The sequence below is a fragment of the Piliocolobus tephrosceles genome, chromosome 6, assembly GCF_002776525.5.
Source record: "Piliocolobus tephrosceles isolate RC106 chromosome 6, ASM277652v3, whole genome shotgun sequence".
In the NCBI taxonomy this organism is placed as follows: Eukaryota; Metazoa; Chordata; class Mammalia; order Primates; family Cercopithecidae; genus Piliocolobus; species Piliocolobus tephrosceles.
This window is the reverse complement of record NC_045439.1, coordinates 139,193,825-139,209,935: the sequence shown is the minus strand read 5'-3', so window position 1 is coordinate 139,209,935 and position 16,111 is coordinate 139,193,825. Positions and strand designations below refer to the sequence as shown.

At 49.8% G+C, this 16,111-nt stretch overlaps 1 protein-coding gene across 1 annotated transcript in view; it reads left to right on the top strand.

Annotated features, from left to right (window-relative positions):
• The window catches only part of MEGF11 (multiple EGF like domains 11), a 247,921-nt gene that overhangs the window by 40,224 nt on the left and 191,586 nt on the right, over positions 1–16,111 (top strand). The window contains exon 4 of the mRNA XM_023220801.3: positions 10,438–10,530. Within this exon, the coding sequence (XP_023076569.1) occupies positions 10,438–10,530 (93 nt within the window). The remainder of the gene's footprint in view (positions 1–10,437; positions 10,531–16,111) is intronic.

The window sequence follows — 16,111 nt, the reverse complement described above, 5'->3', positions numbered from 1 at the left end:
CACCCACCCACCCACCCAGTGGCTCACTTACTCTTTCAGGTGCCATCTCCCTTTCCTGCCATCAGGCTGTTTATACCACAAAAGAAGGAACTGTGACTTACTTGCTTATGGTATTCCAGCACAACATCTGGCACATAGTAAGTGCTTAATAAGTGCTTTTGGAGCGAGTGACTGCTCAGAGGAATGAATGACTTTGAAAAAAATAGTGAGGTTCCCATGTGCCAGGCATTGTTCTAAGCAGTTTACAAGTGTTAATGATTTAGTCTTGCATTTAATTTATGAGGTAAGGGACCATTGTCCATATTTCGCAGGTGAAAAAAACTGAAGGAGGTTAAATAACTTGCCTGAGTAACCCGCTGCTTACAACTGGGAAGCAGCAGAATCGAAACTTGAGTCCAGACAGCCTGGCTCAAGCAGGTAGGGGGAGGATTCACTGCCCAGAAGAACAGGAGGCAGGGCAAGGCCTGGCCCTCTCTGTATTCTGGACTCCTCTTTCTAACCCCTGCGCACAGAACCCAGCCCACAGGAGGTGCCCGGTAAACACTGGTGGAGTGAATGCACGTGTACGTGGTACTGCTTGAATGGGCAGAGGGTGCGCAGGGGCAGGGGGACCCTGGAGTGCAAGCTCACATTTCCCCCCGAAGCACAACCATTGGGGCTCCATGAGACAAAGGGCCTGAAGGTGGGACTGAGACCTCCTTTCGTTCCATGCTCCTCTTCTCTGAGGACCAGAAATGGAAAGGGCTGTGTCCAGTGCTGCCCTGATAGATGATCATGGACTGTGAGTTGACCCTGGACTGTGTTTCCTTCCCCACTCCCAGTCCCAGCCCCTCTAGTTTTACCAGTGCTCCTTCCTCCCCACCCCCTCCCCACCTAACGCAGGTCATTCTATCATCCTCTGAGCTGGAAATGAGCCTAAGCGTGCTCAGAGGCCATGGTGCGCCAGCTCCCCAGCCCAGTCCTGGGAAGAGGAATATTAATGACAACAGCAACATTTTAAAAAGAAAGCAACAGTTGTAACTAACCCCTGGTACTAGGTGCTTTGCATGAATTAACTCATTTACTCTGTGCAATAACCAAGTCAACAGCCATTCTACAGAAGGGGAAACTGAGGACCAGAGAGGTTGCTCAAGGACATGCAGCTAATGAGTGGCAGAGCAGGGACCTTGGCTTTTAATGCTATACTGCCTTGGAATACAAATCAGCAAGGGCACCACCAAATTAAAGGGGAGTGGCAGTCTGGCTGGTGGCTCACGCCTATGATCCTAGTACTTTGGGAGGCTGAGGTGGGGGGATTACTTGAGGTCAGGAGTTCGAGACCAGCTTGGCTAACATGGTGAAACCCCGTCTCTGCTAAAAACACAAAAAGATTAGCCAGGTGTGGTGGCGCTGCCTGTAATCTCAGCTACTCGGGAGGCTTAGGCAGGAGAATCACTTGAACCTGAGAGGCAAAGGTTACGGTGAGCCGAGATCGCACCAGTGGAAGACTCCGTCTCAAAAAAAAAAAAAAAAGGGGGGGGGGGGGTTTGGGGGGGGGGGGGGTGACTCTGGGCCAGCTCAGCAGGTTGGGTGGGGGGTCACACCCTGCAGGCCCCACTCCTGCAGCCCAGGAGAGTGTTTGGCCCTTAATGTCCTTCTGCCTTATCAGCCTTGCTGGGGAAGTGCTGCTTATTAAAACAATAATGGCCTCTTCATATATGGGGGCCAGATGTGGCCACAGCAATGAAAAGCCAACTCTAGATGGGCTGAGAGAAAGGATCAACCATTTTGATTCCTCCTGGCTGTGGAGGGGGCTGAGGGCTGGGAACTGTAAAGAACGAGTGGTACACATCAGATGAGGTATTTTAGAACTCCCCGAGCCCCGCTGCAGACACAGACACACAGTAATGTACACACATGCCGTGTGACCTTGGGCATGGCAGAATCACTCATGCTAAGCATGTCAGCTCAGAATTGGCACTTGGGTCCACGTGGATGTAGCTCATTTTATTTCCAAGCTGAATCCAATGACAACCTGATCTGAGGCCTCTTGCCAAGAATGCCAATGGCAGACTGATCAATGTGCCTTGGAGCACTGGGAGGCTGGGTTCGGGGGTGGCTCTGGAGGCAATACGTTGGAGGATTCTGGGAGGCTACCACCCTTTCCCTGACCTCCCAGCCTTCTTGGGTCTTAGCTGAATGTCAGGCTAGTTGGCCAGGGGGCGTGGAAGTTGTCTTTATTTATCCTGACCTTTTCATGTAAGTAATTTTTATAGTTCCATTAACTAGTAAGACCATTTGCAAACTTCCAGGCAAAATATATGACCACAGACACCTCAGGGACTTGCGGGTCATCCTGGGTGGAGGGCCAATAGAAGGGAGAATTGATTCAGAGGGCTTCCGTGAGCTGGGGACAGCAGATGGGGCCGCCTTTGGTTAGGGAAGGGCCAGTGTTATCTGAGCAGCTTGATTGCAGAGGAGACCCCAAGTCTGACGCACACACACCTTTGCTTGGTGCCAAGATCGCCGTCCTGGGTCCTGGCCTGCTTATGCAAGCTCACCCGCTGCCCCAGGACTGATGCCCTGGCCTTCCATCTGCACCTCTGAACACGTTTGTTCCCGGGCCAAGCTCTATGCCTGCGTTTGTGGAACAAATTCCTCTCAAACTTAGCTTGAATCAGTCACTCAAAAAAGTTGGCAGTTGCTATCATGGAGCCCTTTACTCCCAGAGCTGGAGGGAACATTTAGATCCTGTCATCCAATCCTTTCATTTCACAGGCAGACAAATAGACCCCAAGGAGGGAGGAGGATCAGCTAAGTTCTCACAGCAAGTCAGTGACAGATCTGCTGCTGGAACTTACTCATCTCACCCTGTGCAAGCAGGCTTTTGGCATCACACATGTGGGTGCAAACCACGGCTTGGCTCCTGGACCAGTTAGAGTCCCAACCAAGAAACAGATGGCGTGTTTTTTTTCTTTTCTTTTTTTTTCTTTTTTTTTTTTTTTTTTTTTTTGAGACAGAGTCTTGCTCTGTTGCCCAGGCTGGAGTGCAGTGGTGCAATCTCGGCTCACTGAAACCTCTGCTTCCCAGGTTCCAGTGATTCTCCTGCCTCAGCCTCCCGAGTAGCTGGGACTACAGGCACACACCACCATGTCTGGCTATTTTTTATATTTTTAGTAGAGAGAGGGTTTCACCATGTTGGTCAGGCTGGTCTTGAACTTCTGACCTTGGGATCCGCCCACCTCAGCCTCCCAAAGTGCTGGGATTGCAGGTGGGAGCCACTGTGCCTGGGCCCAGATGGCATGTTAAGGAGGATGAGTGAGGAAAGTTTAATAATAAAATGTTTTATAAAGGCAGGGGAAGGGCTAAGGAAAACCAATAAGAAATGGTGCAGCATTCAGGCTAGCAATTGAGGAGAGCCACAACCACCCCTGGACTGGAAGCAATCCCTGGAACCTTTAGCTGGAGGGGAGAAGGACCACCACCATCACCACCCATGGCCCAGCCTCACGTCCTGCCTGCCCTCCCATCTCTTGCTGCTATTTCCCATTGACTAAACCCATCCAGAAGCCAGAGGCCAGGAAGCCTGTTAATGTCATCCATGCAGGTCACCTTCTCTGGGCACAGAGAAAGGTGTAGGAGGAGAATGTTATGCACAGGACAAATGGAGAATCTCTAGCATGTGCATTTGCCAGGGGCAAAAATGAGTTCTGAAGCTGATTATATATAAGGCACAGATATCCAGTGTATCTGTGTTACTAGAATTTCATGGGAGGGGTAATTAGGAAAAAAAAAAAGTCTAAAAAGCTTCTAATGAATAAAAGGTTAAGAAATACTGATCTAGCACACTGAGTTGCTGGCTATGTGAATTTGCACAAGTTACTTAGCCTTTTCTGTGGTTCAGTTTCCCAACCATAAATGGAGGGGTACTAACCCCCGCCTCCTGGACTCAATGTGGCTGTGTGTACTCAATACCTGGCAAGTGCCAGGCCAAGAAAAGACTTCTCGTTTGGCCTCTTTTCCTCTTTTGCACTCACCACACTGTCCCTAGTGTCTACCTGAATAAGACCATCAACTGCAATACGAATGTTCGCTAAGTCATCCAGATTCCCTGTCCCCAGCTCCCAGGAGGAAAGAGGGGTGGAATAAAGTGCTGAGTCAGCATGCATGGCTGCTGCAAGGTTCTGCTTCCCAGCTTGACAGCCCTTGCTCCTTTGGGTAGACCCAGAGTGCCACTTTAGAAAGTAGGACTGGCATCATTTTGTATTTTCTAAGCGCCTTTTTTGGCCTTGTTTTGTCCTGTGGTCATCCCAGGGAGTAAGTAAATGATAGGGCAGGAAGGGGAAGCAGAGACCGTCCGTGTCCCGTAGTCCTGTCTCCCACCAGACCAGAAGCCGTCTACCCGTCTACAGGGGGCTGCCTCCCCCATGAAGCACCAGATAGTAAACATTTTAGACTTTGCGAAATGTCAGTCTCGGTGGCAACCCTCTCAACTCCGTCCTTGTAGTGCAAAAGCAGCCATAGACAGTATGTAAATGACTGGGCATGGCTGTGTTCCAACAGAACTTCGTTTACAAAAATAGGCAGCCAGCTGGATCCCCCACGATTGGCAGAGTGAGCCCGCCCCCGCCCTTCCACGCGCATGTCAGTCCTCTATCCTTCGCATGATCATGGTGGCCCGCTCCCTACCTGTACAACAGCCCTGTGAACTGCTGAACCCATTCGCGTGTTGGAAAGTCTTGCCTTGGGTTAGACGGATATCTGCGCCCTTGTCACTTGCTTCCTTGGGTCCCTATTCTGTCTGGGACAGAATGGCTCCCACATCTCTATTGGGCTTTCAGCCTGGTCAGCTGACCTTGACCTGCCCCCACCTCGTTCTTCCTTCTCCAGGTTTAACAACTTCCTGTCCCCCACCCTCTCACCCTCTGCCTCCCGATCCTCCTCCCTGGCTTGTCAATATCACTTGCAAGGCATAGGTACTGGGAGGAGTCGCCAACAGCCACATGTGGAGTATCTGTAATGTGTGGCCCATGGGGAGATAACAGGGATGTTTCAGACCCTGGGTTTACCCTCGCAAAGCTCACAAGAAAGGCATACTTCTTTTCCCCGAGGTCAGCCTCAGAGTTCAGTCACAGAGAAGGCACCAAATCTCTGGACCTGTACCTTGGCTCAGGCTGCTTCTAGCCCTGTGGGACCAAGGTAGCCAGGGGTCTTGAGGATGGTGGTGTGGGGTTCTTTTGGTCCAGACCACTACTGGTCTGGACTAACACTGAAAGGAGAAATGGTAGGAGGTCAAGTGTGCTACATCCCACCAAATGGGCAACCACCCTCCACCGAGTGCCATGGAGATCGAGAGAAAGAAAGGGCTGGTTATCCTTCCTGTGGATGGGGGGTTCTTGTGGAAAAATCTTTCACCCTCCATCATGTTCGAATAGGGTGGCAGGAGGAACCTCTCCCTTTCTGGCTTCTTGGTGGGGCTGGATGATGGAGGCTGTGCCTGGCTTTGGTGGCCAGGTGACCCAGGGCTAGGGAGCTCAGTGGAAGTATTTCAAGCTTCCAGCTTTCTAAGGTGGTGTGCTGGAGTCAGTGCGGTCCTAGGTCAGAAGAGAAGCATCGAGGGATATCAGCCATGGAAGGGTCCTTAAGGGCAATGTGTTCTAATGCCCTTGTTTTATGGACAAGAGCCTGAACCCGGAGAGTTCTCCTCGTCCAGTGCCATTTCCAAAGGAATAGAGGAAAGAAAGCAAGGGTCCCTGTGATAGAAAGGGGCTGGGGCTTGGGGGCCAGGAAGGGGAACCAGAGCAATGGCAGCAATCCAGGTGTGTCCTGGAGGGGGTGGGCAGGAGGACAGATTGAGGGGATTCTTAGCTGCATGGGACTTGAAACCTCATCTGGTTTAATCTTGATTTCCCAGTGAAGTTGCAGGGCTCCAGAGAGGATGGTGAGTTATTGATATCACAGAGTGCTCTTTGTAGACACGAATCAGGGCTGCCTGACACCCAAGGCTGGATTTGTTCTGCAACCCCGCACCACCATCCTCAACATCCCTGATCACCCTGGTCCCACAGGGCCATAAACAGCCTGAGCCAAGGAACAGGTCTGCAGATTTGGTGACTTCTCTGTGACCAAGCTCTGAGGTTGAGCTTGGGGAAAACAAGCATGCCTTTCTCACATGAGCTGTGGTATTCTTTCCTGGGGCAGGTGAGTGTGGAGCTCACAAGCATTGAGCACCTACTGTGTACCAGAAAGCATGAGGGCTTAAAAAGGAGGAGTGGGAAGCAGCCTTTCTCCCCCAGGAGCTGGAGATCCTCAAAGGAGAGAGTGCAGACATAGCTACCTCCCTCAGCGTGTGCTAGGATGGCTGAGGGAGTGTGTGTGAAAGCCCTAAGGTCTGGCACATAGTAGGTGCTCAGAAAATGGTAGTGCACAGGAAATGGCAACAAATGGCAGCAGCTGTCAGCTGTGTTAGACATCCCACAGCCCGTGTGTGTGTGTGTGTGTGTGTGTGTGTGTGTGTGAGAGAGAGAGAGAGAGATGGCAATAGCATCTCATGCTTATTGAGTACTTACTATGTGCCTATATGCCAGGCACTGGTCTAAGAACTTTACGTGTTTTATTTCATTTAATCTTTGCAGCAACCCATAAGGTAGGCACTACTATTGTCCTCATTTTACAGATGGAAAAGCTGAGGCATGGAAGTTTAATTGTTTATTGTCCTGTAACTGTAATTGTAATTGGCAGATGTGGAATTTAAACTCAGATCATCACATTGTCTATCACCCTGGCCTTGCCTGCCAAGGCTGGAGATGGCACTGCCCTCCAGCAGCACTGTCCCCAACCAGGGATCTGTCTGCAGTTCCCTACAGACCACCCGTCGCGTGTCCAGGACCTCTGTGAAGGACGGGAGTGAGTGGAGGGTAGAAGAGGCTCGAACCTCACCAGGAGCCTGTCCTCAGGGCCGAGGAGACTCTAGTAACAACAGCAAGGTTCACACAGCCTTTTCTATACCCCAGGCCCTGCTCTGGGCACTCCATCAACTCATTCAATCGTCACACAGCCTGTGAGGCCCATCCTGCCACCGTACCCCACTGAACAGATGGGGCTGACACAGAGATGGAGGTAACTCATCCAAGGCCTAGAGCTGGTAAGACGCACCCCTGGGCCAGACCCGGCATTCTGGATGCAGTCTGTTCTCAACCCCTGCACATCCTGCTGCTTGCCGAGAAGGCGTCTAGCATGCTGGGAGGTCAGAATCAGGACTGAGGCAGGGTGGTGAGAGTGTAGTTTATATTTCTCCGTGGAGCCAGGAGAGGACGAGTGGCTGACCCATCACACAGCTGGTGCTGTCAGAGCCCATCCAGCCGCCCTGTCCATGACAGCAGATGGATATGCAGCAGTGTGAAGAGGGACTTGACAAAACGCCCTGTTTAGAGTTGTAAGTTTCCAAGAAGGAGCCCAGGGTGGCAGCACCCTAACCCAGCCCCTCCCAGGCAGTCACTGGCATGGGGGTCTGTGGTCTGAAAGAGCTTAGGGGACCCACATGCTCTAGGAGCAGCAGCTGAGTAACCCCAGGCCTCTGGAGACAGGCTGCCAGCTGCTGGCGTTGGAGTCTGCCGCCCCAGCACCAGGGATGGCCACCGCCACCCTCCCTAGGAAACTTTCCCCGCAGCACCCCCTGCCCCTCCCCACCAGGTGTCCAAACACGCAGTGGCCCAATTGCCAAATATGGCAGTCTGAGCCTCGGGTATTTGCTATCAATATTTCCTACTTCAAACAACACTGTCTAAACAACACCTATGAAATATGAATGGATTGAGGTTTTGACAAGCAAACAGTGCAGGCAAAATACCAGGATGATGAGGAAAGGAGGGAGATGCACCTGCATCCCTAGGGTCAAGCCAAGGGACTGTGGGATGACCATCCTCCATGCATAGCACAGAAGCTGACCCTGAAGCTGCTGCCTTAACAGGGTCCTTGCCAGGGTCCAGGGGCTGGATACAGGACTGAGCTGGGGTCTGTGTCTGCAGTGTGGGGGGCGGTGCTCTGCAGACTGTCCTGCTGGTCTCTGGGGCTTCGGGAAGGGACCAAAGGCAAAGGCAGTGCAGTGTGGAGCTTGCTCAGAGCACCAGAAGGCTGTTCCCTCCCAACTTGGAGAAGGCACAGGAGGTAAGTGGATGGGCTGGGTGTCTAGGGTCAGGAGCAGGGGGCAGGCAGGTCACTGGGTGGTCTTCCTTCTCAAATTATCTGCCCTTCACCCTATCCCTAACCTGTGTGGTGCTGAGCATGTTGAAGCAGCTCCTCCACCCTCTGTCTCTGGTCACCACTGACCCTCTTGTGGGCCTGTCACAGCACCCCTCTGCTGTTCCCTCTGGAATGGCCCCACCGCCAGCCCCTGAGCCATATGGGCGGGGGAGGATGTCCAGCCTGGGCAAAATGTGAAGTCCCCACAGCCTTGGGCTCTCTCCACCTTCAGGGGCCTCTAGCTCCAGGAGCCACCCCAAGCTCCTTCCTCCCTGACTGAGAGGCCGCACACTGCACAAGGGGCTGTGAACATTCAGGCTTCAGCTTCTCCAGATATAAAACAAAGGGCCAGGACATGATTTTCTCTTAAGTCTCTTTGAGACCTGACACTCAGCAGGTTCGCAAGTCACTGCTTGATTTCACCACCCTCGGCAGAGACCCCAGGGATCGGGGTCCTGCTCTCTGCAGTCAGAAAGCAGTTGGCGGTGTCAGTGAGCTCATATGACAAGCTGTAACACTGATGGGTCCAGCTGTGGAGCATGCGGGGACCTCAGCCTGTCAGGGTGGGGATGAGGGAAAGGAAGCAGCTGAGGCCAGGGCTGGGAGCTGGCTGGGCTGAGGGGCTGGCATCCCATGGGGAGCCAGAGGATGGACAGTGGTGTGTCCTGGGGGCATTGACTCATATAAGCTTGTTTGGAAAGTCCAGTGGGAGCCCAGGCAGCAGGAGTGACAGTCTTGCTAGCTGCCGCATGAGCAGCACATTGTGGTTCTAAGTGGAGCTGGTCCCCGGGGTCAAGGCCCACTGGGTTCTCCAACACTGGGTTAGCTGCTTCCCAGGGCTGTAAGTGAGTGGGGCTCCAGCACTGGGGAAGTGCCACAACCCTGCCCAAAGGCTACTTGTAGCAATCAGAAGGACCCAGGTGCTAGGGATCTCCAGACGCACCACATCCCAGCCTTGCAGTGGACAGGCTGACTCCAGACCACTGACCAGTGGGGCATGTGAAATGGCTCTTCTGGGGTCTACCTTGCCTGGGGCCTGGGCAAAGCTAAGGCAGCAGCTTTGGGGTCAGTTTCTGTGCTTAGGAGGGGCCAGAGGACCACACCAGTCATTACATGAGCCTTGTTGTTTAACCCAACAGCATCTTCCTAGTGGGCATTTAGGCCAGGCAGTGGGTGGGAGGCCACCAAAGGGGGCCATCTGCTTCCCTAGCCCAGGCCAGTACTGGGCAGAGAGAAGTCCCTTGCTTTCAGGAAAAAAAAAAAAACACACACACACACACATCTAGATCTGGTCTAAGAAATTGACAGGGTTGATGGTAAGTGCTGATTCCCTGAGCCTTCAGACTTGGGGGAGGTGGCACATGGGGGCTTTCTGTAATCCGTCCCTGATGGCTTAGATGGTGGGGCAGATCTTTCAGGAGCAAAAGATGACCTTGAGGAAATGTGGATTCTGTCAAAGACAGAGAAAAATAATTTCCCTTCCTCAAACTGCTGTCAGTCAGCCTCGGCACCAGAGTGGTTGAGGGAAAGTGCCTGCCGCTGTAACCTCCCACCTCAGGAGGCTGCAGCATTCAACTGCGTGATAAGAAATTGCCAGGCACTTTCTAATTACAATTATCATCATCGTGGATGTCTCTCTTAATTACTTTCTTATAATTAGCTGTTGATTTTTTCCTCTGCATGTGTGTACTTTGCAGATTTGCTGACATTTGAGCGCCCCAAAATAGGGATATTTGGGGAGGACGGCAGAAAGGTGGGGGGGAAAAGTGAGAAGGGACCTTCTTTTCAGGCAGGCTGATACATTTTGGGGCCTTTGCAGAAGGAAACTGGGGAAAGCAGAAGATGCAAGGACAGGTTATTTCCTAAGCAGATGGAGAAAGAGCAGGGGTGTGGATTTAGGAGCTGAGGTTTGCGGAGGTCTCTGTTGTTAAACATTGGAGGAAATGTTCTCGAAAAGCCAACGACGTTACCACTTCTCCAGCTTGGGTTTCATTTTAGGAAATGAGGCTGGGGATGAAATGTACTCTTGTAGGATCCATTCTGGAGTTAATTAAATGACTCAGGTCAGGTGTAGCTTGATTTTCCCCCAAGCCAGTGATGCGTTGTGAGCATCCCTGGGCACCAGGGAGTTGTGACAAAATGGATTATGCTCCTTGACCAGATGGTTGGTTTTCACTGTTGTTCTGATTCTTCCTCTCTCTCCTCATGTCCCCTCAGCCCTGTGTACAGAGGAGTGTGTGCACGGCCGCTGCGTTTCCCCGGACACCTGCCACTGCGAGCCTGGCTGGGGAGGGCCCGACTGCTCTAGCGGTGAGTCTGGGGTTTGGGGGTCAGGAGGACCCCTGGCTCTGACTTGCTAGGGGGGTGGGTTGTGGTGTGTGCATGCTACATTTTTGTGTTGTGCTGGGGCGACTTGGGATGGGCTGCCTGAGCCTGTCTGAACATCAGGGAGGAGGTGTACCTGCAGTTAAAACCTGGTGGCACTTGAGAGATGATTTGTAGGGGTCTGTGGGGGCATTGTGTGTTGTATGTTTATGGAATTGTGCGGTCATCTGGAGAACTGTGACTTTTGATGGAACACCTGTAGATATGGGCTTTGGTGGTTGATGTGAAATTGACACAGTGCCCAGGAGTACACACTGAGGAGGTCGCCGTCGTCTAGCCCTGGTCCCCAGGTTCGCTGCTCCAAAAGCTCGGTTTTGTGGGTGCCCACAGAGGCTCAGGGGAACTGATTTATGAGACTGGTGGACATTTGGGATATCTCTGTGTCCCCAAAATTAGAACAGGACACTCGTGAGGGTAGGTCCTTGTGTTCCTACATTTTTGTGGGTAGATGGTTCACCTTTTCCGGGGAAGACTTCCTACTGAACTTGCGGTGATGTGGATGCTCTGGGGGCTGGCCCAGTAACCCACAGTGGCATGGTGCATTGTCTCTACTGTGGGGCTGGCCACCAAGAGGGTGCGGCTTACCTGGCAGCTGTTCAGGGAATTCTCTGCCAAGAACACAGATGAAAATGAATCCTCCTTCCCCTCTGGTTTATTGCCCCCAAATATTTGCGGATGACCACCTATCCACTGGCACATTATGCAGTCAAGGGTTGGTTAATATCTCGGTCTTATTTGGTTTTCACAGAGGCCTTGACTAAGGCTGAAGCCCAAATTTCTTCCTGCTTTGAGTTGGAGTAGAGTCTTCTTGGTGACCTGATTAGATAAGATAGCCAGTGGCTCCACTAGGCATCTAAGCCCTATTATTTGTCCATCTTGGGGAGCCACCTCCATGTTCCCCATCTGTTTTGTTTTGCGTAACTTGGCTTACAAGGAATCTTTAAGGAAGGAGTATCTGACTTGGATTAGGTCAGCCCTGCTGGGATGGGTCTGCCTGCTACTGCTGGATTATAATGCTGAGGGCAGCCTATTGGAGGTTGAAATACAACCTGGGTCCCCCGGGGCCCTGAGTGTATAGAAACCACTGATGAATGTCACTGTGCTTAGTGCTCGCTCTATATCTGACCACCATAGTCTTGAAAACTTGGAGAGGAGAATGTTGGGTCCATGTGGGCCCAGTGTGGTGTCACTGCCCTTTTCTACTCCCTCCGCTGTGGTGGAAACATCTAGTTATGCTTTTGTTTGTTTGTTTGTTTTCCCAAAGGCCTTGACTGGAGCCTCTCTGTCTATGCAGTGCATGAGGACATTCTGGCCAAAGGCAGTATGTGGTTTTGTTTTGAGTCTGGGTGATTCTCTTGGCTCAGGGAGTCCATGGTCTGTTTGCGGTATCCAAGAAACCCCGCAATGTGTTGGGACCTCCGGTGACCATAGTGGCCCCCTCCTTCCACTTGTTCTACTGCTTTGAGTGAGCCATGACTGGGAAACAGGGCCAGACAATGAAAGGTAAACTGAGGCACAGGTGAGCTAAATAAAGGAAAATGTCCAACCAGTCTTTCTGTCAACTTGAGCTGCAGAACACATTGGGTAAAATATCTGGGCTTTCCCCCACTTACCTGTGTTTTGTTTTGCGTAACTTGGCTTACAAGGAATCTTTGAGGAAGGAGTATCTGACTTGGAGTAGGTCAGTCCTGCTGGGATGGGTCTGCCTGCCACTGCTGGACTATAATGCTGAGGGCAGCCTATTAGTGGTTGAAATACAGCCTGGGTCCCCTGGGGCCCTGAGTGTATAGAAACCACCAATGAATGTAACTGTGTTTAGTGCTCGCTCTGTGCTCGGGACTGTACTGGGCCGTGGGGAGAGCCCTGGAGGGTCTTTTAGACATGGTCTGTATCTTTTCAGGGTTCTGGCCTAATGAAAGAGATGGAACAAAGGTGGCATTTGATTAATAGGACTAGGCAGTTTAGAGTATGACTTGCCCCCAGAGGGAATTTACCAAGCAAGCCAGGAAATAGACCTGTTATTTACAGCACAGAGCTAGACTGTCTGATTTAACGCCCCCACACCCCCGATTCAGTCACCAGACTTGGTGCTAAGCAACCCAAAAGCTCTTTCCTCTCAATTAAATACACCCTCATGGGTTGAAGAGCCATGAGTCATTGAGCTTTGAATCGACTCAAAGGCATGTGCTGTTGAACCCATGGGAAGTTCTAAAAGAGGTTCCAACCCTGTTTGGAATTCATAGATTCTCACCTTCAGTGTCATTCAGAGCATTGAATGTGTAGATGCTCTGCTAAGAGCTTTCTAGCCTCTGCTTGAATACTTCCACTGACAAGGAGCTCACTACCTCTTATGGAAGCTCATTCTCATTGTTGGAAAGTTTTCCCTTCTCTGCAGTGGAAACCTACCTTTTAGCTTCTACTGGTTGGTTCTTGCTCATAATAAAGTCCAGGGCAGGGTGGTGGATGACCATGATGCTCCTTGTCCCTGGAATTTCTTCCAAGGAGCTCACTGGACAAGATCACAGTCTGTGTCTATAGAAATGGTCATCTCAGAGCAGTTGATAATAGCCATTGAGGCTGCACAGAAGAAACCAGACACTCTCTAATGGGTCAACCCTTCAGGTATTAGAAGATAGTGATCATTTTCCTCCCCAGGTGTTTCTTCTCCAAGCTCCCTTGTTTCTCACATGATGTCGTCTGGACTACCTTTCCCATCTGGTTTCTCTCCATTGGCTGTGGCCTTTATTCCTCTTAAATGTTTACTCCTAGATCTGAGCACACAACTGCAAGCTTGGTGTGACCAGTATGGAAAAATGAGAGTGGAGATAGCTACTATATATTGAATTTTACTATGCACTGAGTGCTTTGTTTACTTATCTACTTGTTTAATTTTCACAACGCACTTATAGTATGGGAATTGTGATTTAGCCCCGTTTTACAAAGGAGCAAGTTGAAGCAGACAGAGGTTAAAGAACTTCCAGCAGACACACAGCTAGTCAATGCTACGTCTGGAACTATCACCCAAGCAAAAACCTATATCCTGAACCTGAACTCTTAATTATTATATTCTCCCTCCTTCTGGATGCTCAACCTCTGTTAATATAGCCCAATGTTGAAATTGATCTGTCATGAGAAAACATGGTTGTTCACAGGGAAATGTGAGCTCTGCTTAAAAGATGTGGCCCTGAGATATTGTGGAGATAGAGGAGTCAGCCATGGGGCACAAATTGATACCAGCTTTCCCCAAGTAATTTGAGCCGGCTTGCTACATGCTATTGGGGTCTGTCTGCCAGTGTGCTCTCTGCAGTGCCTTAGGGTCTTTGTGGGCCCGAATCTGTGGAGACAGGTATCTTGGTCCCACTTCAGTGTGGTCTCTGGAGATCACTGAATGGGGTCTGTCGTGTGACACCCTTTCAGAGAAGCTTTGGTTTTGTTTAATTGAAAGCATCGTTCTTGTTTGTTTTTTTCCTCTCTGGTTCTTAAAGTTATACCTGTTCATGTTAAAAAGAAAAATCAAACTGTAGCAAAAGTTAGACAAAAAAGGTTAACTCTCCACTCCGGAGATAACTACTGCTGGCATTTGGGTGCTTATCCTTCCTGCCATTCTTTTATACATTTGCACATTGAGCTGGATCTGGATATAACTTTTATTATTTAGATCAAAGATGTGTGCTAGTCTATAACTTGCTGTTTAAATTTAACTTTACGTCATGCACTCATTTTCTTGTCAATAAATGTGAATCTGCCTTAGATTCTTAATGGCCTTGCAGAATTTCATTCTATGGATTACTGCATGCATTTAACTAGTCCTTTGTTGATGGACATTGAGGTTGTTTCTGATTCTTCACTGTCATAGGCCCACCATCCTTTATCCAAGATCCGTGGGGCCTGTTGGCTTCAGAATTTATAATTTTTCAGAGTTTAGAAAGCATATGGTGAGTATGTTGTGTGTGACATATGCCCCCATGGGGTCTGGGCAGCACCCTGGGTGAAACAGTGGTATTTCTGAAGTGACATATGACTGATCACATCGAGTGACATAAAAACAATATATAACATCAAATCAGTTTCATGCAGATTTTGCCTCTAAATGGATTTTGGTGCTGAATTTTTTAAAACACGTTTTGGACTTTTTAGGGATTTCTGGATTGTGGCCCTGTGTAAAAATGCTGCAGTGATTCTTCTTATGCATATATCTTTGCCCACTTGTCCCAATTTCTTCTTAGGATAAATTCCTGGAAGTGGCAGGGAGGGTTACGAAGATCCATCATCTGACTGCCTGCCCCTACCCTGCCCTGCCCTTTGTGGCTGCCAAGGGATTTATGACTTTGACAGCAGTGAAGGGGATAAATCTAGTACTGGGGTGGGGGTGGGGACTTCTCATTCTTTTACTGACTTATAACCCCCTCGCTGATTTTTTTAAAGGCCTGGACTAATTTCTTTCTGCTCCATAAAGGAAGAGAGATGATACTGATTTGCCTGGTGGGCTGACACACCAACTATCAGATAATTCTGGGCTGTTAGATGGACCACTACGGGGAAATGGAGTGGCTGCCTGCCTGGTCATAAACTTCCATCCCATATAATAATGAAGAGTAAAAGGATGAAATGTCAGTTTATACTGAATAAAGACGACAGAGTGACTCTTATTAAATTGCACTAATCTCACAAGTGGAGATAAAAAGAAAAAAGTTTTCCTATATTGAATATCTAGTTTTTTAAAGTAATTAGGAATATTAAAGCACTGACAATGATTGAGATAGAAACATTATTCATAACTTTTATTTCCTCACTGGGCAATGATCCAGTATATTTCATTTATGAAATTTCAGCTGTACGGAGAAGGACGTGAGCCAATTCCTAAATTAAATATGCCCTGTTAACTTTTATAAATGATGCCCAATAATTAACTTGGAAATTTAAGCTTTCATTGTATGATTTAATTATTGTATTTCCTGGGTCCCGTTTCTCTGCCTCCCATCCCAGGGTGCTTTGCATTTTGGGTTCCAGGCTACAGAATGGCATTTTGTTTTTGGGCCTGTGCCTCCCCTCCAGAAGGCCTGGGGTAGAGATGAGGGAGAAGCCTGCTCCTCCGTTTCCCTCTATTTTCCACATTATTGTGTATTCCACCAAACTGGTCTTATCCACGCGCTTAGGACAAAGTGCAGGATAAGTCAAAGCCTGGTACACACTGTCCTGCCATCTTGCAGAATTGCTCCCCTACTCCCCAGTCACTGGGCACAAGACAGGACTACAGAGCAGGCCTGAGTGATGAAGGCAGCCAGAACCAAGCTGGGCCATCACCAGCTGTAGCTTCTGCCGAGTCCAGCATGTTCTCATCTTGAATGGTGTGTGGGACCCCAGGCCGACTTGGCTTTAAGCTATCTGCAGATTAAAATAGAATGTTAACCAGCTCAGAAATATGCCTACGCTCCTAAACAAGCTCAGGACCCTTGAGGTCAGTGCTTCTCAAACTAAGTGTTTGCTAAAATTTCTTTTTAAAAAA